The following is a 26,823-nucleotide window of genomic DNA, read 5'->3' on the forward strand; positions in this document are numbered from 1 at the left end:
CAGAGCTACGAATTATCCTTATCTAAAGTGGGTTTAAATCGATGTCTCAATGACTAAGAGCCATACTCTTTTAAAACTTCGTCAAATGACGCCATATATGGGCCAGACTTCTGACATATGCCGACAAAAATGTCCACGAACGAAACATCTTCAACAAAATAAAGACCAATTCAAAAAATGAATGCGGTAATCTTTTTTGTTGTTTTTATTTTGTTTCTGTTGAGCTTTAGGATATCTAGGATGACTTCACTGCAAATTCATTTTATCTTTATTGATTATAATGAAATCCGATGTTAATCCAACTATTTATGGATTTAACTAGTCGCAAAGTGCTTTGAAGTTTGCCGATTCATCAACTACTAACAGAAAAGAGCAACTTTTTTTATTCAGCTGGAAATAAGCTATCCAAACAAAATTTGATTTGGAAAAGTTGCATGCGTTAAAGAATCTAGCTTTTTAGATGCATTTTCATCTTTTTTTTTTACAAATTTTGGCTTGATAAATACCTTGATTTTTCTCTTGAATTTTTTCATTTCTTTTTGATTAAATTTATTTTTTTTTGTTAAAAGGAAGGCAAACTCCCTTATCAAACAGCAAAAGTATAAAAGTCACAAAAAACGTGATCAACTTATAATTTCAAAAGTGGAATTCAATTATCAGAGTTTTAACTAATGATCCAGTTTTCTCAAATTGGGTTTGTGTAATCAAAAACGTGTCAATCAAATATTGTTCCAAAACTTCTTGTCACTTTAAGGCCATTTTTTCGGATCTACTTTACAATCTCCCCCCCCCCCCCCCCCCCCCTATTGTACCTACTAAAGAATCCCCCCCTTTCAAGAAAGGGGGAGGGAGATTGTTAAGTTGATCACTGGGGACCTACTTAAGCAATCCCCCCCCCCCCTATTGTACCTACTAAAGAATCTCCCCCTTTCTTGAAAGTGGGGGAGATTGTTAAGTAGATCCATTTTTTCAAATTCAAAAGGTAGGTTTTCTCAAAAAAGCAAATCGGTATATATTTTTTTTGTTTCCTGCGTTCATTGAATCTCTTCCAATGTCTGTTGGCTAGGTTTTAAAACTGATGTTTTTGAAATTTGAAGGTTTTGACCGCTTTTCCCAAATATTCTTTTGCACTGATTTCTTTAAACAATTTGTCTAAATTTCGATGTCCTAAAGAGTTTTTGAGAAAAATTAGTTGACAGAACAAATAATAGTCGCTAAAATGGCGCGAATACAAAAACATTCCTTCAAAGCAAGCGGAAAAAAATTACCTCGAAAACTATCAAAATCAGAAAAAACAAGGCTACTCAAAAAATTGATAAATTATTAATTATTTTTTCAACAAAAATATCGTAAGACAATGCTTTGTTTGGTTTATTTATACAGACCAATTCAGACTAAAACCATAGTTTCAACACAAAAAGTATATTCTGGTGAAGATATTGACACCTTGATTCCAGGAGTAGAAGACATTACACTTGAAATCTTTTCACTTACCAAGAAGTGTTTAAGACTTGTTATAGGGAAGTCGGAGCATTCAGGGCTTTGCTAGGTATCAGTGACAAAAAATTTTTGTGCACAAAGAATTAGAAATAAATTAGAACTACTGTTAAAATTTATGCCTAAGTCACTAACATTCTACTCGTTTGTAAAGTTCCCTCGTCAGATTAGCATAAACAACGACAAATGTTTGTAGTTTTCTAAAGAATATGGTCGGAACATTCTGTGCTACTTGCTAATTTCATATACAACTCAAGTTTTGAACTTAAATTTGATATCGGCAGTCCAAAATTTCTATTGTATCAAAAATTTGTTCTCATTAAAAACTATCCGAGAAAAGTTAAGAGACAGTCGGAACATTCAGAGATTTTCTTTATTATTAGAGCTGTCGTGTTATCTTGATTGAGCAATTTTCAGCCCATAGCCATACAAAAAAAATTCAGCAGAATTGAATGTATTTAGCGCAGGATAAGCCAGCAACTTTTTAGATATTCGAAGTACAAATTCGGACAAAAGTAATTACAGAGAACAAAAATCCGACACTTTTCGAAAACGATAGTGAAAACATTTAACCAGCAGTCATTTTCGCGAAGGAAGTGGGCTTCGAAGTTGCCGAACTAGGATGCCAATTGCGCTCATTTTTTCCACTTTTCTATTCACGGGTAGATTGCAATCTAAAATGGCTCAAAAACAATTTCTAATAATTTTTAGACAGGTTTTTTATGCGTTAGTTGTTGAAAACTTTGTCACTATTGCTTTTGGGCCATCTTTAGCAATCAATAGATAATTTTCATCTATTTAATATAATATAAATAGAAACTGAATATATTTATGCCAGTAATGATTTTTTGTTTCCATATTAAGAAGAAAATTTTAATATAATTGGTCAATTTGTTGTCTTATTTTGCATGCTCAAGTTGATCACTGCATGCTCAAGTTGATCACATGCTCAATGCGAAAAAAATGAAACTCAATTGCGTAGTGGTTTTACGTCCACGCTTTTGTAGCTTCATGTCCAAGGTATGAACATAATGAATATCGGTTTTAAAAGTCTAGTCGCGCCGTCTCTGCACCTTGATTGCGAAAGTTGAGGCTTATGTTTTCGTTCTCGAAAAACTGGTCATAGAAAAATTTTGCTGGCTAAACTCTGGACATGCCAAAAATTTATTGCAAAAGTCCGGACATAAAACCAGGGTAATAACAGCCAAAGCGACAGTGCTAGTTTATTCATGAATCGTGTTTGCTGCCGAGGATGAAGTGACGAGGATGAAATTTTTCATGATTGCCTAGAAAATAAATTTCTGCCGGAATTATAAATAGAAGGCTTTTCTTGAGTCTTTTGAGCTACATTTTTGTATAAGCAAAGGGTATTGGCAGTAACAACCCGAAATCCTGAAAACCTTGGGAACAATATCCTGGCTAAAAAATGGCATGTTTTTTGTTTCAGGCCAGCCGAACATTGAGTTCAAAGTGGTCCCCTCCCCCTACGCCAAGGTGGGGGAGCGGAGGGTGCTCCAGTGCAGCGACAGCCACGCCTCCTTCCCGGAACCCACTCTGCAAATAGAGCAGCAGTGGGACAGCAAGATGCTGGCCAAATCCAGGGGCCACTTGACCGCTTTTGTCATTGGAAGGGTGGGTCGGGATCAAGCGGGAGTGTACGAGTGCAAAGCGGAGAATGAGGAGGGAAAAGTGATGGCTGTCACTCAGCTTTTCGTCCAGTGTCAGTCTTTTTATTTTACCCGATTTAGTTTAAAAAACACTCGAGAATTTTTTTTATCTGTATAAATTTGTTGTGGACCAATGAGTTGCAGCAAATTTTTTTAAGAGTTGTATGTGTTTTTTTTTGCATTCTTCTTAGATTGAAAAGGCTTTGAGATAATCTATAGAAATTAATCTGGGCGCAAAAAAAACAAATAATAGAATGGTCAAAAGTAGAATTGTCCTGCCATCGTTATTTTAAAATAAAATTCTGAGGATTTCTTTATTTGATTCACTTAGAACTAACTTGATAAATATATGACTCTGTTTAAGCTGTTGTTCAAAGTCAAACCCAACAAATTGCTTCTTCTCTATTTTGAGTTTGTTGCTAAATTTTCCTTGTAGACCTGGACATGTATCTGTTGGTTCCTGCGATTGGACAGCCCAATGGATCCCTTCTAGTAGCCCAGGATGACCTCCTGTTTGTCAGCTGTGTCGTCAAGTCATCCCCCCGCGCACACATCTCCTGGATCAGAAAAGATAACCCCAGTAAGATCTATATTGCCCGAATATGGCAACCCATTATACTGAGAAATCGAAAACTTTTGTTGAACTTGAATTTTTCACTGAGTTTGCTAGTCCTAGCAAATAGGTAAATTTTCAGTTTTGTCGAGAAGCTGGCAAATATTCAAAATTGAAAAGTTGACTAACATTCTCACATTGCTCACAAAAAAAGTTTTTCTCGATTTTTTCAATGCACCTGTTGCATGAAATTTATGCCATTTGGGAAACTTTTCTTTTTATGCCATTTGGGAATTATGCCATTTGAGACGTAATCATTTTGAACTATTCAAAGTTACAAATTGAGTTGGTTGATGAGTTTTGTGATTTTTTTGGTCAGCCTGTTATAGTTCTTTCGAATAGTCGCTTGTTGGTGTCGTGAACAAAAAACATTTTCATTCGCTCCGCCTTTTGATGAAATATCGGTTTGATTATCAAGTTATGAGTTTTAATGATTACTTCAGTCTATGTCTATCAGAGTAGATGAGTTTTTGTATTAGGTAAGATTCTGGCTGAGACGGACGGGGCCTCTGAGCTGGCTCTGAAAGTGCAGCCGGTCACCAAGAAGGACGTGGGGGTCTACAGGTGCACGGCCAAAGTCACCTTCCACGACAAGTCAGCGGAGTTCCGATTCAGAGACGTCCGCATATCAGTCATAAGTTAGTATGAAAGTTATTTCCGACTCTAGAAATCTTAAATCACTGGGCAAAAAACATAACAACGTCGTAAATAGAGTATAAATCACTGTTTTGGATCTTTCAGGAGATGCAAAAAAACGAATTCTGATAGTTTTGGCTGAAACATATTTTTGGCTGAAACGTAAAGAGTGAATATCGTGGTACACACCCTGGTTTTTAAAAATCCTTTTAAAAATTTTGAAAGCTAGTAAGTATTAGGAATTGAGGCGGGGTTGATTTGTGACATGATGATTACGTCACAATAGTTTATTCTATCAATCACGAAGAAATCTGTTCGAAAATTAATTTTGTCGGTTTTTTGTAAAACCTGCTTAGCATCCGGCTTCTCTTGTTCTATATTCATTACTGTCAGTAGCGGATTTCGACCCCCTGCCGACCCAAAGGGTCCCGTTTGCACTAATTTGAGATATCTATTTTTGGTGAGATACCCTAAAATTTTTATAAAGGCGCCTTTGGCGCCAATAAATACTAATTTGTGAGGGGGGCGCGCGCGCCGAAAAAATGCATTTTTTTTATCAACATTTTTCAAAAAGTGCCTAAAATGCCTTTTTTTGGTCTGTTTTTCCAAAATTTTGCCTCCGGCGCAGAAACTTTGATCAAAACAAGGTTTTTTTAATGCTTTGAGAGAGCTCGGATAATCAATTTGGTCGACCTAAAAAAAAGTCGACAAAATTTTCGATTTTTTTTTTGAAAACCGGCCCCCCTCGAGAAAATATTAGATCCGCCCCTGATTACTGTATTATAATAGGTATCATAATATTGATACTAGGTTACTCATATATACTGCGATTATATCTTCAGTGCAATTTGTTTCAGGAGCTGCTCGTATTCTGCGAATAGTGCCCACACCCGACAAAGAGAGCGTGATCACTTTCAACGAAGACGAGACTGCGAGAGTGCAGTGTGTGTTCTCGGATGGATACCCCCCTAGCAAGGCCCAGTGGCTACTCAAGGGGGACCCAGTACCCACTGTCACAAGATCCACCTCGACTAAGGCTAAAGAAACACAGGTGGAGTTCTGATTTTCAGCTTAAATTAAAAAAAACATATTTAGACCAATTTTTTTAGAGATTCAGGTGGTATTCATAGCGTGAATATGTAATAATCAAAAGAGCTGTAAATTCACACCAAAATTAATGAAAACGTAACAAAGTGGACACAAAATTAATTGGCTTCTAAATCAAAAAGGCAACCCAAAAAAAGATAATTTTATCCAGATGAGCGGTGGAATCCATTGAAAATTTACATAATAACTTAAAATTATATAAAACTAAATTAATAATATTAAATTGAAAATTGAATGCAAGAATGGTTCAACGGGCCTTTTAGATAAGTAACATCACAATCATATATAAGTCAGTCTATCGAATCAACGTCGAAGAAAAATTGAATAGGCTTAGTTTTTATCTGAAACAACAACACATTTTTGTGTGTGCAGTTCCCAAAAAACTTTTGTAGTTCAAATCAGAGGCGGATTTGGAGGGGGCGCTTCCTCTCTAGGATTCGACCCCCTGCCGACTCAAAGCGTTGTCAAAGTTTTCAAAAAAGTGCCTAAAACGCCTTGGGATCTACTTAACAATCCCCCCTTCAAGAAAGGGGGGAGATTCTTTAGTAGGTACAATGGGGGGGGGGGGGGGGGTTGTTAAGTAGATCCACGCCTTGTTTAGCCCTTTTTTTTCAAAAATTCGCCAGCGGCGCAGAAAATTTGGTCGAAATACGGTCTTTATAGTGATTTGGTTAGAGCTCAGAAATTTAAATTGTGAAATTGGTCGACCTAAAAAAAAAGTAGACAAAATTTTCAATTTCTTTTAAATCCGCCCTTTTCCCCTCGAGAAAATATTAGATCCGCCTCTAAATAAATGATCACACTATGTGCGTATGTTTAGGGCGAGACGAAAGAGGGTGAGGGCGAGGAGGTTGTACATGTGCTCACACTCATTCTGCAGAAGTTAAGGCCAGAGGATTCTGGTCGCTACATCTGCGAAGTGACCAACAGTGAGAGCCCCGCCTCAGTGCGCCAGGTGGACGTGGCCGTGAAAAGTGAGTAGTATGAGAGAATTACGGATCTACTTAAGAATTGCCACCCCTACAGTAAATTAGCGCTAGAGCTTTGTATTGAGGCTTCCAATTTTGCTGCAATCTGATCGAAAATGCGTTATATTAACCTACTTAACAATTGCCCCCCCCCCTTTTTCTTAAAAAAAGGGGGGAGGGGGGTAATTGTACTACTCTTCAAAATTTCACTGGAGAAAAGTTTAAAGATTGCTCCATGAAACCAGATTTGTTTCGAAAGGCCGCTCAGTTATAGTTTTGGGCTCTTAAATTTCGAGATTTTTACAGTGTTCCAACATTTCTAGTTATTATTTCATTTTGATCAAACAAGAAATCACTGCGAAATCTAAACCAAAACAAAGACAACCGGTTGCTCTGAAAGCAACAGAGAACGATCCCATAACAATTTGCAAATTGTTATGTTTTTTGTGTTCACTAGGCTTGACATTTGCCGAGATTTAAAGGACAAAACTTGGTTGTTCGTAATATTGAATTGCTTGATTAGTTGTTTGATTCTTGGTTTCAATTTAGATAGTTGTTAGTCAAGCTCTGACTAAATGGAACAGTTATTAAAAGGTTTGAATAAATTTACATCTAGCAAACGATGTGTCTAAACATAAGAGTGATCACACGCAGTGTGTCACTCGATAAGGCCAAACCGGTGACCTTGAACCAACTGGTATATAAATCAGCTGCATGGCTGCAAAAGACAATGAATTAAATGAGGTACCAAAAGTCGCCTCATCACATTCCCCGCGGAAGGGAAAATTTTTTTGAAACACCCAAAAGATTTTTTAATAAACAATTTGCACCCATATAGCATTATATAGATAGCGACCCTATCCCGCAAAAATGCATGGTGATGAAATAATAATTACATAAAGAAGATTTGTAAAAGTTTTGACAGTGATATCTCAACAACAATCAATTTCCGTCTTGAGTTTTATCAAATGAGGAGGAGAATAGTGCCTCCGGCGAAGCCAGGTGAGAACGGTCCCGAATAAGTGGCCGCCGTTTAGGTGACTGCGATGACGGTAAAACACTCTGAGAGGGTGAGTCGCCAGCCTCTTCCTCCAGTAACGTGTCTTCTTCCACCGTTTTGACGGAGTGTCGTAACGGGTCACCGAAGAATTTCGTAGCCTTCTTACTACGAGATGAGGTCCTTATAGCCTCCGAATCATCCACTACAGGTTGAGCTGGGAGAGAAAGAGATGGATACGACGAATATGATTCTTTATATGCACTTTGTGCGGGTAGAACTGGACCCTCAGGAACGACGTTGTCAGGTGAAAGATGCTGTGAAACTGCAATCGTGGCTGCAGGGTCAACGGACTGAGTGAAGAGGGCGGTAAAGAGACAAGAGTATTCATTGGAGACTGACCCAGAGTGAGAGAGGAGTCACCACTCGTGACTGGCAGTAAATCATCATGTAACGCGGTCGCTTCTCCATTGGGGTAGATTCCCGAATCACCTGCAAAATGTTCTGGCCAGAGGGACCCTCATTAGACGAATCATTAGTAAGATCCACCACCATCGGTTGTGACACTCTTATGTCATCTGGACGCTTCTCAAGCAGTGTCGGATCAGACGAACGGGTAACTGGCTTTTTCCCCCCACTTCGTGGAGATGGTCCTGATGTTTGGAGGCGATCACCTAGTGTGCTGGGGGTTGCTGAAAAGTTATTACTGAAATTAGGCTTAAGACAAACATGGTTTTTCCGATAAATTTTTCCCTTGTCCGTAACATAAGTGTGATCGGTGATGCGAGTAATTTTGAATTTCGCAAGCTTAAAAAAAGGTTTGCCAGACTGACGGTCTATAACTTTCCGAAACACTCTCACGCGGCTAGGATCGGATAAAAGAAGAGTTTCCAATTTACTTGTTTTGGACTGTCGACGGGGTTGTAGAGTCGGTAAACGACGAACATTATCCTGAGCCCCTGGAGGCGTAGTAGTTCAGCGATCTTCAGCAAAGCAAAGTGTTTTGCGAGATAGGCCTGTTTTTAGTGAATGAGCCAAATCGGAATGGCGACTCGACCACTCTTGAAGAACCCGCTTTCCTCCATCCGGCGGAAGGTTTCTCTTATGCTGTGTCCAATTGTTAGCCGCCCGAGCAAGATCCGCTAGCGCTTTGTAAGGCTCACTCTCAGCAATATTCCCCTCCAATGAGAACATGGGGTTGAAACGCGGGGTAATCTGAGGACTGAGGCTGCCTCTTGGCACCACCTAGGCGCGATCACGACTGTAGTCCTGGCTAGCGATTTTGATCCGGCGTTAAGAAGTTGCGCTCAAGTCTTTGTGCTGAAGTATCAGAATGAACTATATTATGAAAAGCTTGTGACCATTCAGTATTGGCCTTACGTCCAAAATGCAATTCAAAAGGCGACTTCTTAAGTGTAGAATGATTACTCTTACGAATGTCTTCTATTATTTGTTGGAGTACCTCTTTGAAATTACCAAAATTAGGATCAAGATGCTCCGTGCCCAACTTGCGTTTTATAGTCTGTATCGTACGTTCAACGAGACCAAAGCCTCGATGGTCTCCAACGGGAGAAAGGATATGTTTAATAACTCTACTAGAACAAAATTGTTGTACTAAGTCGTTTTTAAACCCAGAACCATGATCAGTCCTGATAGAATGAGGTAAACCATGAATTCGGATATAAGATTCAAGAAATTTCGTAACATTTTTAGCCCCAGTGGTTTTCGTAATAAGTACAGAAGGAAATTTCGAGAAGCGATCAATAGCTACTAAGAAGAATATCTTCACACCTTTGTCATCCAAAAAAGGACCAGCAAAATCTAACTGCAATTCCTGATTTGGCCCCGTTAGCTGAGGTAAAGATTGAGCGGTATGAAAAGTTTTAACAGGCTTTAGATTCTTACCATACAATGTGCATTCACGGCACTTCTCGCAGGTATCGACAATCTGTCGGTTTAAGAACGGCCACCAAATGTACTCTGAGGCTGACATCATGGCCTCTTGTCCAGGATGAGACCGATGAAGGCGGGCGAGGACGGCTTGCCTCAAAACTTCTGGAATGGCCAGTTTATTGTCAATTATCACACACTGATTGGGCCAAAACTGCCTTGGGCCAAAACTGAGCCATGTAGGCCCCGAGTTTATTGAAACTAGTAACTTCCTTGTTAACAATAGCCCGTTTCATCGCGCCCAGAAATCGATCTTCCTCCGTGAGCTCAGCCAAGAGATCGGCGTCGAACAACCCTGGTAGTCCCACAATTTCTTTCTTGGACCCTGTGAGGATAGGTTTTCCACCATTGATAGCAAACACGCCAACTTTAGCAGCAGTATGGATTTTCCCCGGTCTTGATAATCGGCACCTCCTCATGGCCTCCAATAGTTGGCTGTGTCCCTCCTTTCTTGAGGCAGTCCTGGCAGCAATAAATCGAGTCTTAGCCGCACGCTCTCTGGTCCAATTATGTTGGCGCACCTGATCCAGGCGAGAGATTTATCCTACTTGACGAGATCTCACTGTAGGGCGTGGGCTCGGCCGTCTAAATTTCGGGGAACTCAAAGTGAAATTTTCCACAAATGAGAGGAGGTCTGCTTGTTCCGCCGTCGAGTTGTGCGGTGGTTGTAAGTCAGTAGGGTGAGCTTGCTGAGAAGTTGAAACGTCGCCAGTATGTTGAGGAGCGGTATCTGATAGTACAGTAGAGTGAGAGGGATTCATGTTAAAGTAATGAGATGAGTTTAGTGAATGAGATTTTGATGAATGAAATAAAGATGAGAAAAGAGAGTTGCGACTATCTTTTAACAATTCAGGTCGGAGACAATGATTTAAAGCAAGCGAAGCCGGTCTACAATTATTAATTAGCATACCGGTTTCTGATTGGTTAACTTTGGAACAGCATAGTTCGACGCCCTCACTCGGTGAAAGACTGAATGCGCAAATTTGCATAACGTGATTTGATTGGTCGAGAGAGCAATTTGATTTCCGATTTAGAGGCACAACCTCCTCTTGCGACGAAGAACATAGTTTATTGTCCGAATAAACCACATTGAATAAATTAATAAAGGACAAGGCCAAATTAAAAGCCTCAATAGACTTTACAACAAAAAGTTCATCGTAAATTGACGGTGCGGGAGCTGAAAATGTTGGATAACGAGACAAATAGTCCACAATGCCTAACGTAACCCCTGGGACATGAATAACTTCAAAATCGAACGGTAATAACCGGTCCGCCCAACGCGAAAGGCGCGATTGATAGGACTTGTTATTATAGTTTTCACTCAGTGCCGAAATAATAGCTTTGTGGTCGGTTAATACTTGAAAGCGATTGCCTAGCAAATACGTACGAAAATGTTCGCACGCCCAAACGATCGCCAACAACTCGAGTTCATTCGTACTATACTTCGTTTCAGCATTATTGAGAAAACGCGAGGCAAACGCAGTCGGAGCCCAAACTCCCGGCTCAATCTCCTGTTCCAGACATGCTCCTAACCCGTTATGACTAGCGTCACATTTAACACGAGATTTTTTTGAAGAGTCATAGTGGTATAATTTGGGAATTTTAGCCACCAGATTTATGATACTCTTGAAGGCATTATACTGATCCTCCCCCCATCGAAAAGACTGTTTGTTACATGCCCTTAAAGACTCTCGAAAATGAACTGTATAAGTATGTAGGTCAGGTATAAATCGTTGTAGATGATTTAACGTCCCCATAAACGAGCGAAACTGTTTCAAAGTTCTGGGGGGCTTAAGTGATTGAATCGCGTCAATCTTCGAAAATTTTGGAGAGTACCCGTTCTCATTTATAACGTAACCTAACCAAGTTAATTGGTTTACTGAGAATTCGCACTTACTAAACTTCAATGCCCAGCCTTCTGTATCGAGCCGCTGCATCACTTTCTCGACCAAACTATTATGTTCTTGGACATCTCCCTTCGGGACTACTAGAATGTCATCCAAGTAGCAGATTACACCTTCCAGTCCTTGTAAGGTACAATCCATCGCCTTCTGAAACTCGGTCGGCATGTCAGTCAATCCATAGAACCCCGTCTTAAACCGATAGGTCCCTGTAGCACTCCCTCACAAGATATTGAAGTTACAATGGCTACTTGTAACTGACGACAATGGTAACTGGCTGAAAGCATATTTCAAATCTAATGAGGTAAACCAAACTTTGTCAGGTACGTCTTTGGTGATTATTTGAGCCGCCGAATCGATAAGCTCATGAATATTTGGCATCTGGTATTTATTCTTCAAGATCTGCGCATTCATCGGCTTAGCATTTAAGGCGAGTTTTATCGAGCCGTCCTTCTTGGCTGTCAGTACAATAGGTGCTATGAAATAATCGGTCGTACAGTTATCCAGTTTCTCAATGTGACCTTGTTTGATCTCATTAGCGACTCGATCCTGGATGTGAATCGGGGCTTTACGTCCTTTATTTTGACGTGGTACCAAAGGATACTTAAAATTGGTAAACACCTTGTGGTTTTTGATTCTTCCTAATCGACTAAACACATGCACATATTTCTTGGCGAAGAAAGAACTCCAATAGTCGGAGGTCGGATCTTGATCCTTAACTTCAAGCTGCTGAACGTGTTCTACCCTCAGTTGGGTAGTCACCACACCCAATTGATCTTGCAGGTCTAAGCCCAACAGATTTCGTGTTGGTTCTCGGAAACAAGGAAACAAGCCTCCTCTACTTTACAACCACTAGACGAGATCGGTAGGCAAACTGAGCCGAGAAGGCGAATGGGTTTCTTATTATAATCGACATATAGAGTATCTATAGGGTATCGTGCGATATCTCGGAATTTGAAGGATAGGTTACGTTGTAATATTAAATCGCACGTCCGTTTATTGAGGAACGAGACCGGACTTCCAGTGTCGACCGTTGAATAGAAGAAACTCGACCCCGTACCCAGCTGGATACTAAGGCTTCTCGGTTTCCCTTTGTTTGACTTGAGGAGCTCAATACTGTCTATCCTGACAGCACTTTCTAGCTGCAACACACTGTATTCCGGTTCACTATCATAATCGGCATCTATGAAGTTACAATCGATTGAGGGGTCTGTCGCTTCCTCACTATCATCAACCAGATTAACACGCCGTCTTGATGAGTTGCAACATTTGGCAAAGTGGGCTCGTTTCTTGCAAAGGTTACATGTAACCTCTCGAGCTGGACACGACTTTCTGTGATCCGGGCTAAAAGAGTTACCACAGAAATAGCATGCTTTGTTGCCTTTGTTACTTTGTGTGTTTGGTCGATTGGATTGGTTCTGAGGAGTATTCCGTTTTCCTCTAGACGACTGTATAGAGAAAGTGGGCTCTTGTTTAACCTTTATAGTGCTGGAAAACTGGTTGTGTGGAAGTAGTTTTTGAAACTGAGCCGACGTGCTAGCCCCTTTTTCACACTCCAAACGAGTTTAAAAGTATCATCCAAATCTACTTTTGCCTTAATCAATTGCAGTTGAACATTCAAATCACGGATTCGTCCTATGAAAAGATCTTTCAGAGTATCCCTCTCTTGAGCACGGGGCCAATTACATAAGGCTATCTGAGCACTGAGGCGAGGGTAAAATGAAGAAAAAGTATCGTTTTCCAACATGAAGATAATATTATCTGGTTTAATACGCTCAACAGTATAATCGCGTTCTAACTTGAATAGAGTTTCGCAAGCAACATGAAAGTCACGAAAAGGTGTAACACTGATGCCCGTATGCGGATAGGAGTCTGCGAAACGTCGTTTCCCTTCGTTTCCCAAAGCGAAAAACAATCGTGACTTCAGTCGGGCCTCGGCTTCGTGGTAGAACCAGCCAGTTCAGGCCTGTCCTAAGGCCTCTCCGTCTGCGATCAATATTCAACTCATTAACTCGACGAACTGCTGACTGATATCTGAGGACTCGGGCATTGGCCTCCGCAGCGTCTTCCGTTGCACCTACAGCCTCAGCTCTCGGAGGAGGTTCGTCAATGACCTCCGCGGGTTCTGCTAATAAATCCTGAGGATTTATATTATCTTTCAGCCCAACTGCCAGTAAGAATTGTCCAATCCAAGATTCCCAAAGGAACGGCGGGTTGATCGAAGGTTTTGCCCAAAAAAGGGGAATACCTAACAGGTCAGTCCTGTCTTCATTCACAGGAACTGCTGGCTGCGCCATGACATTTGCCGAGATTTAAAGGACAAAACTTGGTTGTTCGTAATATTGAATTGCTTGATTAGTTGTTTGATTCTTGGTTTCAATTTAGATAATTGTTAGTCAAGCTCTGACTAAATGGAACAGTTAATATAAGGTTTGAATAAATTTATATCTAGCAAACGATGTGTCTAAACATAAGAGTGATCACACGCAGTGTGTCACTCGATAAGGCCAAACCGGTGACCTTGAACCAACTGGTATATAAATCAGCTGCATGGCTGCAAAAGACAATGAATTAAATGAGGTACCAAAAGTCGCCTCATCACAAGGCTATGCTATGTTTTTTGATCGGTTTGAGCGGGTCTGATTGAAAACCTAGAAAATAAGGACGAAAAAAGCTCGGAAGACAATAAATAGAATACGGCATCTTTGACAATGGTTTTTGTCAAAAAAATAATAAAACAACAAAAAAATCATGAAAAAAGTTTAAATTTTTCAAATTTTTAGCAGACTTTTCTTGGTTTTTAAGGATTTTTTTTTGTTTTCAAGAAGACGCTACATGAAACTTTAAAAATTAATGACTGCAAAGGCTTTAATATGATATATCACTCGACCCTTTCAGACTATTATTTGTGGTACCTGATTTTGCGTGGAAACGAAAAGAGTACAATAAAATCTAAAAAACACGAATACAAAGTTCCTCCCCTCTGTCCTCTCCAGATCAACAACGTTGTGTGGTTTTTCAGCTGTTCCGCGGGTGGTGCTGCAGGTGTTGCCTCTCTCGGTGGCAGTGCAGGGGGAGAACAGGACAGTCTCGTGTGTGGACACAGCCAACAGCTACCCTCCCCCCGAAATGTACCTCAGCCATCACGGCCAAATGGGCACGGTAAGACAAATCGCCAATAGAAATGACACTCTAGAACGGGATACCGCAACAACTCGCAAAGTTTCAGGAAAAGGACAACTCGCAAAGTTGGAAAATTAGCTTATTACGTAAGAATTATAACCGGCTCTAAATATCGTATAAAGTCCTATACCCAATGTTGGCAAGCTCGCAACACGTTGGCGCAACTGCGGTGGAGATCATATAGCGAGCTGCCTGTTAATGCGAGTTGTATTGTATTGTGAGCTGTCTTTTGCTGCGAGTTGACTTTTGTTGCGAGTTGTATTTTATTGCGATTTCTATTTTAATGCGAGTTGTCGCGATACGCTAGGATCGAGATACAGGAAAATAGGTAAGCATCAGCATTCTGGAAGCCGAGACTAAAAAACATGATAAAAAATATGAAAAACTTAAAAATTATTTTTTTTTATTATCAGCACTAAACTTACGTGTGCTCATGGAGAAACCGAAATTGTCAAGTGCGGTGCCATTTTCATTATTAGTATAGTTTTCAAAAAAAAATTATAAAATTTTAAAAGCAACAACAAAAAATTCTCAGTAATGTTTAATTATGACTCAGCTTTTAGTTCAGCTTTCATGTTTTTTTGTTGCAACTAATTCAATTTTTAAGTGCCAATGAAGATATTGACGGCAATTATTTTGTCGTTTCCATGTGAGTTTTTTTGTTTTTATCAGGAAAATTGTTACATAGTTGTTCACGCAAAATTTCGTGCTTGGGGTTTGGTTTTTCATTTTACAAAAACCCAATTGAATTATTCAACTTAAAATAAGGAAATTAAATACTTCAAAAATTAATGGAACGAAAAAAGGTGATTGAATTTTACTTTCAAAAACTAGCTTTTAATAGCTAGATTTACCGGTGAAAATATAATTATTCATCCAGTTTTAATAAAGCGTGTAAATTGAAAAAAAAACTATAGCAACAGATTTTTGAAATTCAGAGAAATTTAAAATGACGGATTTTTTGTTCTGAACTCGGACGTTTTGTTGGTATCTTCTTTTCTTTTATCTGTTTGTTGGCTATTTGAAATATGTTTTTTCAGTGCATCAGAAAAATATTGGGGCTAACATGTCAAAATGTTTCAGATTGAGTTATCTGTGAATGCTTTCTACAAAATAAGGGGTTAGAAACGTGCCAATTTTACCAAATTGGGTTAATCCAAGTTCTTGCTAAAGTCTTGCAGAGAATTAACCCTACTCAGAAATAAGTCCAAAAAGCAATGAGTCAAAAAAATGAACTCAAAAAATGAACTCGTGTAACCGACTTAACATTGCAACTCAATGGGTTTTTTAACACAGAGAAGTTCGTTTTTTAAGTTTTGTTCATTTTCTGAAAATCTTATCCAAGAAAAAAGAATTTTGGTTTTGAAATTTTCATTGTCAATTTTTGAAATATGTAAGCTAGTCAGAAACAGTGGTCATTAGACAAGGGTTAAATAAAAGATTTTCGAAATAATAGTGGTTTCATTATCATAGGAACTTTGTATTCGAGTATATTTTACGTTTTTTTTTCTTTTTTTCGTTTTCTTTTCCGCGCAAAATTAGTTACCACAATAATCATCAAAGTAGGTTGAGCGATGTATCCTTTTAAAATCAATTCATTTGTGATTCGAACGACTTTAAGAATTTTTCCAACAAAATTCCCAGTGTCGACAAACACCAGTTTGAATTCGAATGACTTTAAAAAGTTTTCCAACAAAATTCCAAGTGTCATGAAACACCGTTTGGAAAAATTTAAAAGTTTTCCCAACAAGTTTCCCAGTTTCGAGAAACACCGGTTTCAGACACGGGTTTACTTCCTTGTCAGCAACAAAATTATTTTAAAATATTTAGAAAAAACTATTATTCAAGAAAACTTTCAAAATTTTGGTTCGTGAGTTTTTTTTGCTTAGTAATCTTTTTTTAAAGACAACTGTTGACGATTTTGCATTTTGCCTAATTTACTAACTTTTTACGCGTACGCATGTGTATAGTTTTATCATCACACCACCTTCAAAAAAATGACACTAATTTGGAGAACTTCATAATTTTAAGAACTGGATTTATTTGTAGTTTTTATGAACATGGTCTGGAAATTATGTACTGCTTGTACATCAACCGCCTATCCTTGTTATTTTTTTAAATTTAAACGGCAATTTTTGATCAATTGAAAATTATGCTCTCAAGTTAATTTTTTCAATGATTACTTTTTATGAAGTAATGTGAACTTGAAAGTTGGCCATCTCGTTAGTTTGGAATAACTAATAAATGGGCTCTTTCCAGTTTTTTTTATTAATGCATAGCATTAGCGCGCAGTAATTCAGCTCGAAAAAAAGTTAACTTGATTTGGAGCACGTTATTTTGAACTGCAAAACATTGAAGAGTATGTTTTTGCTCTTTCTCACATGTTTTTTCACGACAATACATGAATGAAAAAAGAAATCATTTGCATAGTTTCGCGCACTTTTCCGGGCTCTTTCACAATTTTCCAGGCTCTTTCACAATTTTCCGGCATCTTTCCCTCAGAAAGAGCAAAAAGATACTCTTCAACAGTTAGATCATAGTTGAAGATGGCTTTGGATAAAAGAGCCGCCATCGGGCACTTTGTGCCCTCAGGCCTGGCTCTTTTTCCCTCGGGCATCTTTCAACTATGTTCTAACTACTACTTAATACACCAAATTGCAAATTTTTGTTGAATTGAATTTTTGAATTTTTTTCATAACTAAAAACTACTTCATACAATTAAACTGGCAGTCGGAACAATCGGGAGTTTGCTGTTTTTCGCATTTAAAATTGTTTTTTAATTAATGTTAGCAAGTTGAGTACAATTTTTGACAATGTTTCATCCATATGGGAAAAATTTTAGGTAAAGTGTTTTTAGGAGCAAATTTATCTAACAAATTAACTTTAGACGAGGCCAATCGTATATCAATCGTTATGCAATAAATTATAGTCGTTTTCTTTCGAAAGGCAATAAAAAACGGGACAGATTTAAAATTTACCGTTTTTCACCATTTTTCGTAATTGTATCGTGTTTCTCAAGATAACAACCAATCTACGTGAAAATATTGAGATAAAAGAAAGAGCGCTGAGTGTTATTTTTTCATTCATCGACTATCTTCAAAGCATGTTCAAGATCACTGTTGGGCCCAAGTGAACAAATTATTCCCTATAATAACCAAATAAATAAATGGTAATAGGCCAACAGGCCGAAGGGCCAACAAACCGAAAATAAGATTACCATTCCCACAACCGAAAATTGATCTTGTTACGCAACATAACAACAGATTTTTACTGATGCTGTGCAATTGTTACGTAATTTCTGGCGATATATATATTCAAGATATGGCGTTTTGTAGATATGGCGGATAGTTGAATATCCGCCGAAATAACCACCGACGATCACCACCGACGATCACCACCCTAAAAATAAAGCAGTATGTAAGTCATGATATAAAACTCTGAAATCTGATTGGCTGAAAAAGAACGTTTTAACTCCTTTAAAGTGAGCGATATCCTCCTTCAACTGATTTTTGGGGGAGATTGCTTCCCTGATACCTAATTTATCTCCAATCAAAAACGGACACATTGTTTTCTCAAATCCGAGCTACTTTTGCTTTGAATTTTTTTTTCACTGACAAATGCAGTCGGAGCATTCTGTACTACTCATACAGTAGACAGGTAGGTTTGGTTGTTGATTAGGTATTGAAGAGTAGCAGCAACCACTCTCTCATCTTCCCCCTGGACAACATCCAGCCCCACGTGGGGGGAGTGTGGACTTGTGGGGCCACTAACGAGGTCGGAAGCTCCGTGGAGGTCAACACTACCGTCATTGTACACTGTGAGTATAACTAAATGAGGAAACAAGAAAGTCAGACTGCTGTGCAAGTAGCGTAGAATGTTCCCACCACGCTGATTTTTTTTTTAAATCAAATACAAGTAGAAAAAATTTGCAAAAAGACGGCAAATACTTTTTATCTAAATGATGTTTGTTTTTTTTCAAGAAAAAAAACAATCGAGTTAGATGAAAAAAATGAAAAAATGAATGGTAATAATAGCTAAAATGGCTTTATATTGAGGTAGAATTAAATTGAGAGCTCAGTTTATCATAGCGTATCATTCGTACATTTTGAGTCATCTTGTCTGAAAAACGGGAAAAAAATCAAATAACGACAAATATAGCTTTTTAAAATGCTGCCACAATTGACCCCATACACGCTTTATTTGAAATAGTCAAAATCGGGGAAAAGTACCTTACCACAAATTTAACTTGCCTTCATTTCCTAAATTGGCCAAAACTTTCTCGTATTCTTAATTTACCGATGAATTGAGAAAGAAATGCATAATAGCAAAAATAACGTCTCGCATCAGATTTTTTTGCCTCGATTTTGTTGGTCAATTTCTACAAAATTCGAATATAAATCATAATCGATCAAAAATAAATAACAATGTTACTAGGTATCTGTCTAAGCAAGAAAATCACTTTTTAATCGACTTAAGACTTTTTCAAGAAAGTTTGAAACTTTTTGGTTGAAATTTAAACAATGTTTAATAGATTACAATCAATTATTTTTGGCAAATTGCGTCGTCATTTATTCTTAGTTTAAAAGTCACAGGAGTTCTTGGGTTATTACAGAGGGATTTTAACTTAACTAGTAAGTTAGTTAATAATTCTTGTTAGTATAATTTTTAAAATTGTTAGTCAAGCCAGTGCTGGAGTTGACAGCAGACAAGACAGAGTTGAAGGAGGGGGAGACATTTGAGGCGAGTTGTGTGTCCACCTCCTCCCCCTCCCCCACCCGCATGCAGTGGCTACACCTCAACACAGGCATAGTCCTCACTCAAATACCCCTGGGCGGCAACCCCAATCGACGCACCCACTCTGTACCACACTACAGGTGAGAAACAACAATTTATAATAGAACCTCCCACGGGTCATTTCTGCTATACAGCCCAAATGATCAAACTGTTAATTGAGTTTCTCTTATTGAAAATGCTGAGAACTCTAGCTGATTTTAATTTCAGCCGATCATATTGGAGCACCATGATGAAAATTTCGGAATGGCAAAAAGAATAGTTTTTGGGCCGTGCAACAGAAAAGACCCGAACCCGCCAGAGTTGAACATAGTTATGAGTCAATAATTTTCCTTTGAATTTGCTAAATTTTAATTTGCTTGTGTTTCAAAAAATATCATTAGATAAGATTGGAAACCATTTATAATTACTAAATTACTAAATTAATGATTTTTATCAGTAATGAAACTAGAAAGAATTGTGGAAAATTATGGCGGAACCACTCAATATTTATTCTGAAATAACTGGTTTTCAGATGACATCGGCCAAAATTGGAATAGAAAAAACTGTAAGAAACTCGGCTCATATCTTCTGTTTTCCCACCGGATGCCTTTGTGTTCTGTCGACCTAGTTCACTCTGACTAACTTTTGTCCCCCTGGTCCAATTGTCATGAAACTTTTCATCTGGTTGCATTACGCAATTACAAACGCATTTTTGTCATATACAGCCTCGTAAAACCAAGAGTTATTTTGTAAATCTGATGGTTTTTCCCAAAACTATGTAAAAATTGTTTTTTTTATTCAAAAAAATTTTTCAATTGGAACGATTTTTCCTGAAATTTTTCATTTAGGAAAAAAAATTTATGTTGTTTTAACTAAATGTTGTAATTTACGAACTGAAACAGTATTTAGTTTTTATCAAAATGATCAGCGTATTATCCTTGTGTCACTTTTCACAGACGGAAAACAGACGCGGCCTTCCCCTCCTCCTCCGTGACGAAACTGGACCTGGTGCTGCCCCGCATCTCCCCCCAGAAGAGTGGCACTCTGGTGTGTGTGGGGGAGAATGAGATGTACAATGGACAGAGACTGGTCTCCAGGAAGTCACTCAACCTCACTGTTCAAAGTATATTTTATAGATTTGCATCATCAGCGAGTGTGAATAAAACAGCCGAAGTACAGTGCTGATTTAAATTATCCGGACAAAACGAACAAAACTTGAATTTTCCAACACGTTTTTCTCAAATTGGGTTACTATTAGACAAAAAAGGAAGAGAATAAAAGTTGCTTAGAATTTCATCAGAATTAATATGTAGAAATTTTTTCTTCGAAATTCTCAACCAAACATTTAGCCCAAAAATGGGTCATTTTGGCTTTGTTCAATTAATCAAGAATTACGCTGAAACAACTTTGTTGATTGATGAAAAATATATATATCACAAGAAGCCTTTTACACAGCGCAGAAGAAAAAATTGCTCCATACTAATTCTGATGAAACTCTAAGCAACTTTTATTCTGTTCCATTTTTGTCTAATAGCAACCCAATTTGAGAAAACGTGTTAAACAATTCAAGTTTTGATCGTTTTGTCCGGATAATTTAAATCAGCACTGTGTAAACCAACCGAAAATGCGCAGAGTATATAAGCCAGCGGAAAAGTTAAATCATAAGAATGAAATTTACATAACTTTCGTAACGGTCCTTTAAATGATACATAACTGTTATGTAACACTTACGTATTTTCGATGGTTGATACTCGGCTGGTTTATATTTTGGCTGCGGAGAGCTCAAGTGCTAATTTACTTCCTCGGAATCTATTTTGATAGGTGTGATCCAAAAAAAACTTAGTCTATTTTTTAACAACATTAGCAAACTTGAGCTGAAACGGCCATTTTTAGTTACACCAAGCCACGTAACAAATCTTTTTTTTGCAAATCAAAAATTTGAAAAACAACCGAAAAGAAAAAACAGTTTTTATTGGTTATTTATTAGTGATATCATAGTTTTTTTAGTAAGTAATTAGCCACAATTTGTACTGCAAAAAATATTTATTTAAGCTACATATTAGCAATTTTTCAGCTAATTTAGAGATTTTTAGAAATTTTTCAACTGCAAAATTATCGATAAGCTATCGCTAATTCATTGAGCAATGCGGAAATAACACCAAAAAATCTATGAAAGTCTTACTTAGACTGGGTTTGCATTTTTTCCTCAATAATTGTAACTGGGAGCTCAGCCCGGGTAAATAAATCTTATAGTGTTACACTTAAAAAATTATAATAACATATACATTTTTCGAATAAACAAAATTTTACAGAAAAATCAGCGGATTCTGAAAAAATTTCACGCACGCAGATTTAAAATTTCGGGCGACTTTGAAACAATTGTTTCTGTCCGAAAAATTTTATTTTTGCAGGTAAATAATTTCTGCAATCCGTCTATATAAAACTTTTTCACGGAAGTTTGATTTGTTTGAATAATTTTTTGAAAATCTATCAAAAAAAATTGTCGTGTTTCTTTGTGTTCATTTAACTTCAAACAACTAAGTAGATTTCAGTAAAACTTCGAAATTGTTTATTTAGTGTTTTGGTTGAAAATCAATTTTCTCATTGTTTTCTCCGTTTTCAGGACTTTTTTGGTCATTGTTGAAAAAAAACAGATTTGAGGAGAAAAACTGTTGTCGTTTCTTCTGTGATGCTTAAAACATGTCATAAAAAATAACGTATGTCATAAATAATTTTGTGAATTTTAAAATATTTATCAAAAAACTTAAAATGACAAATGATAGATTTATATATCTGTGATAACTCAAGGAACTAGCTCTAATTTTTAGTAAAACTATTGAAATCACTTTAGATCCTCCAAAAAACATGCATATTTACCCCCACGTGGACAAAGTAACTGCTGCGGAGGGGGACGATGTGCAGCTTAAATGTGTGTACGACGAAGGACTCCCCGCTTCCCTCACCGAATGGACCTTCAGATCCCACGGAAGGATCACAAGTGCTGCGGGTGGCCAAAAAGGAACGCCTGGAGTTTTTGGTGGCGCTTCGGAGGACTTGGTTCGAGTGTCACCTTCCAGGTAGGGTGATCACTTAAGTGTAAGATTAAGAAAAAGAATAAGAAATCGTGATCACAAGGTTAAGCTGTTCACTCCGACTCAAAATCAAGCACCCAAAGTTAAAATGTAATTCGCTCACCAGAAAAACCGCATTATAAGTTTTTCTCATACCTATAACCGCTGATCGCAGTTTTGTTAAAGAACTACTTAATATTTTTGGCCACTGATTTGTTCGTCTTACCACGATTTTTATGGGCTAGAGTTGTGCGAAACATAATCATCCCGATCATTTTGATTATGCTTTAATTATCCGACACGACAAATGTATTTTAAAGGGCACTCTGATCAAAATGAAGCTTCATGTAAGGGTTTTTGGAATACCAAAGGGAAGGAAGAGTGAAATTTCTTGCTTAACCTCCCAATGATTTTTTCTGCATATTTGCGAACCTTTACAGGTAACACTTTTTCCGGTCAAACATAGTAGAAAAAACTGTTCCTTGGTCCAGCAATATGGAAACGCATCTTATTCGGTGGAACACAGTAAACACACAAGTGATTTGGGTCAAGTCAGTCTGCTCATAAAAAGCTAGGTTCAAAATTGCTAGAATATATGGAAGAATTGGTCTTTTCCGAAGCCTGCTAGAAATACGCACCTGTTTAGGTCCAAAGTGGTGGATGGGATTGGGTACTCGTGGCTGGACGTGAACAGAATCACCAAGTACCAGTCTGGAGTCTACACCTGCAGCGCCTGGAGCTCGCTTTTCCCCCTCAAAATCAACAAGACCATATCAGTCGATGTAGTGTGTGAGTAAAAGGACAGGGTTCTTGTTCCCTAACCCCTGTTACCCGGGCTGAGATGCTTGACTCATGATTCGACCAAAACGGTCAAACGGATTCCGATTTTCGTTGCAAATTAAGACGGTCAAACGAAGACTATAGTCGAACAAAGTCAAATTAATCATGGGTCGAAGTCAAACACACAAAACAAGAAAGTTAACAAGGTTCAAGGACAGCCGTACATTCTTTGGAACTCCCCCATATTTGAACTTCAATTTTAAAAATACTAACTTTAAGTTTTCATAAACGTACTACAATTTTTCATGATGAGCATAGATTTTTTGAACTGTCTTCATTAGAGCTCGCATTTCCAAAATTATGCACAACGCTAAAAAGTTACCAGCATCAAAAAAAAGAATGTTCCAAGAGTAAAGCGGGGTTCAAATTGATTCAAAAGTAAAGCGGGCTCAACACTTAAAAAGCAGAAGCAATCAACAAGCGATACCTTAGCGATTGTGGATCCGGCATGGAATGTTTCACAAAACTAGTATTCACGGCCAACACAATCAATGGCAATATTTAGTTCATTTGCCAAATATAGCTTTGATCAGGGGCGGATCTAGGATTTTCTCGACGGGGGGCGGATTTTCAAAAAATTTTTGCAAATTTTGTAGACATTTTTTTAGGTCAACCAAATTGATTTTGTGAGCTCTCCTAAAGCACTAACAAGACGGCTTGTATCACTGCCAAGCCCTTAATGCTCCGACTGCATTTTAAGGTCTTTGGAGCAGTAATAATTTGAAAAATATAATGAAATAAAATAAAATATTAATTTTTTAAATAAAATAAAATAATAAATTTTTTTATAAAAAAAACTTGAGGTTTTTTGTGAAAACATCCCCCGCACGCCATATTCAGTACAAAGTGATAAAATTTGCTCCCATTAACAAATCAGTTATGGCTTATAAGCTTCCTTGAACCAATTTGGAACAATTTCTAAGACAGATTAATTCTCGCTTGCGCGTTAATAGCGCGAAATATATCCCGTGTTAATTGTCCCAAATTGGCCATAATGTTAATATTTAAACCCCCATAACTTAAAGAAAAATTCTCACAGGTAAAATATCTTTTAGAATTTAAGCTTAAGACAACAATAACTTTGGAATGATAAAAAATTCCGTCAAAAATGGCTAGTTAAAAAGTCGAAAATTGTCTGAAAAAAAAAAACCCACCCCGAGCACAAATATTCCGTTACTTTCGTTATGAAAGTCGAACAATTACTTTCGTTACAAAAATTGTAACAAAAAAACGCCATTTTGGCCAATTTTTCTGCGCCGCAGGCAAATTTTTGAAAACCAGGTCAAAAGCAAAAAAGCCGTTTTTGGGCAGTTATTAGAAAACTTTGACAAAAAAATGCGTTTTTTTAGCGCGCGACATCCTTCAAAGTTGGTATTTGGGTTTCTTAAAAAGTACCAAGGGGGGACCTTTTTGAGTTGACAGGGGGTTGAATCCCTGAGAAGGTGCGTCCACGCCCCCGCCCCTCCCCTAAATCCGCCCCTGGCTTTGATTGTTTTTTTTCGGCAAGATTGTTGGTTTTTATCAATGGTTTCACCAAAACTTCAACAATTATGCCTTCTGGTTTTTATTTTTAGCACGTATTTTTCAGACAATTTTTATCACATGCTTGTGTTTTTTTAATCGCTGCATTTGACATTCAAAATGCCTCGATCAATGCATCAACAAGCACTCATCAAGCATAAACAATCATTCCCTGAATTATATTCTGAAATGTCTCGCTATATAAGTTTTTACTTTCAAGTCTCTTTCCTTATATTATGTTGTTTTTGCTGAAAAAGCAGTTTGTTGAAATTGAAACCCTTTCAGAAAGTATTGAGACATTCGCAAAATTAAAATATTCAGAAACAGTTATTGTTATTCGAAAAAACTGACGGAAAAGTTCTGCTTGGGATACTTCTTTCTCTCCAGACAAGTTTCGCCTTTTCAACTAGCAAGTTTTGACGGAAACTTTAAAATCTCATTCGAGAAGTATTGTTGTCTGTTGTCTTGAGGTCAAACTTAAAAAGATGTTTTACTTATGATCCTTTTTCATAAATTTATAGGTGTATTCTCCAACTGGCCTTGTTTGTGGGCAAAATTTTAAAAATTATATCAAAAATTTGCTTAAAAAATCTGCGAAGTTGGCAAAACTGTAATTATAGTGAAAAAGTTTTTAAAAATACAAGTTTAATCACTAATAGAATTATCCCAAACTGATCAAATGACTTTTTTTAAACACTGATAATTTTACGAATAAATTTTAGCAGTTCAAATCTTGCAGATAATAAAAAGTTACTCAAAAAACCAACCCGAACGTCAATTTTCCTTGATTTTCTTTAAAAGTCAAGATAACAAAAATAACTGTGGCACTTTTCTGTCAAATAAATAAACTTGAATTCTTAAGGCTTTAGGATTAAGATTTTTGTCTAACAAACAAACTTGGATTCTCTAGACTTTTGATTCCAGAAGAGACAAATAGTCGATTGAAAAGGATTAGTTCCTTTTATAAAAACAGTTGAGTTTAAAACAGATTAAAATGTCATATTGTTTTAAGTAACTAATCGGCCAAAAATGAATTTTAATTTAAGTCTTCCTGTAGCTGCATTGATTTGAAGGTTTTCTTGATAAACAGAAGATTGAAAAGTAAAAAGCTCATAATTCTGCGGCATTGAAAATTACCATCAATTATAAATTCTGTGCTCATTCCTGAAGTCACTGCAGCAAATTAAAAATACCCTCTTTTCAAATTCGATTATTTTTCAATTAAATATATATTAAATGTTGAGGTAGTCACCAAAATAAGACTCAAGTAAATAAAATTGTAATTGTAAAGGTCCCGTTGACTGAATTAAAAAAAATGTAATTGAAATTAAGTTTCGTTTTGCATGCTTGATGTCATTCTCGTAAGGGCTCCGCCTCTCATCAAGTCCAAATTCTCCCAGACTTCGTATAGTTACTAGAAAGAAACTCGGTGTTTTATTTTTTTGCTTTTTACTAATAATTATAGAATTTCATTTCCTGCTTTTTCTCCAAAATCCTGATTGAAACGTGAAAACTTCATTACTTATTTGTCACAAGGACGTTTCATGTCAGTTATTTTTTGCTAGATAATTTCGCAACCAAAAATTCCCCTGTTCACTATTTAACCTTGGCAATTATTAATAAACCTGTTCTATCTCCTAAAAAGTAGTGAAAACAGAATTTCAAACAAACAGTTCACATCTAAAAGTATAAAGTTGTATGCCAATTTGGCGCAAAATTTAAGCTCGTTATTTTTTTAAAGTTGTACCAAGAATGAGTTGTATTTTTACGCTACCTAGCTCTTATTCAATATTTTACTTCTACCTATTTGCGACTAATTGTTACATTCTACTTGTTCAGTGTAGCTACAGCGTGAAAAGTCTTCCAGGTAAAGCTATGGTAGTTGACCCCCGAAAATAAAATAGGTTTTTGTTGATGAGGAATCTGTTCACCGCCTAAAGGTTAGGGCGTGAACTTTTATGATAATTTTTATGCAATTTTTTGTGGGTTGACCTTAAGTATAAATTCTTCGAAAATTTGTTGGGTACAAATATGCATTTATTGTGGAGCGCGCGCCAAGAAAAGCCTTCGAAACCTTATTTTTGCGCTTTTTTGTATTT

General features: G+C 37.3%; 1 protein-coding gene across 3 annotated transcripts in view; it reads left to right on the forward strand.

Annotated features, from left to right (window-relative positions):
* The window catches only part of LOC134845954 (hemicentin-2-like), a 78,411-nt gene that overhangs the window by 41,281 nt on the left and 10,307 nt on the right, over window positions 1–26,823 (forward strand). For all 3 annotated transcript variants that reach the window (XM_063863092.1, XM_063863091.1, XM_063863093.1), the window contains exons 7-17: window positions 2,945–3,217; window positions 3,601–3,744; window positions 4,257–4,415; window positions 5,271–5,464; window positions 6,341–6,494; window positions 14,359–14,498; window positions 18,198–18,336; window positions 19,198–19,393; window positions 20,249–20,415; window positions 22,144–22,369; window positions 23,010–23,152. In XM_063863092.1, the coding sequence (XP_063719162.1) occupies window positions 2,945–3,217; window positions 3,601–3,744; window positions 4,257–4,415; window positions 5,271–5,464; window positions 6,341–6,494; window positions 14,359–14,498; window positions 18,198–18,336; window positions 19,198–19,393; window positions 20,249–20,415; window positions 22,144–22,369; window positions 23,010–23,152 (1,935 nt within the window). The remainder of the gene's footprint in view (window positions 1–2,944; window positions 3,218–3,600; window positions 3,745–4,256; window positions 4,416–5,270; window positions 5,465–6,340; window positions 6,495–14,358; window positions 14,499–18,197; window positions 18,337–19,197; window positions 19,394–20,248; window positions 20,416–22,143; window positions 22,370–23,009; window positions 23,153–26,823) is intronic.

Source organism: Symsagittifera roscoffensis, chromosome 5 (assembly GCF_963678635.1).
Source record: "Symsagittifera roscoffensis chromosome 5, txSymRosc1.1, whole genome shotgun sequence".
Classification (NCBI taxonomy): Eukaryota; Metazoa; Xenacoelomorpha; order Acoela; family Convolutidae; genus Symsagittifera; species Symsagittifera roscoffensis.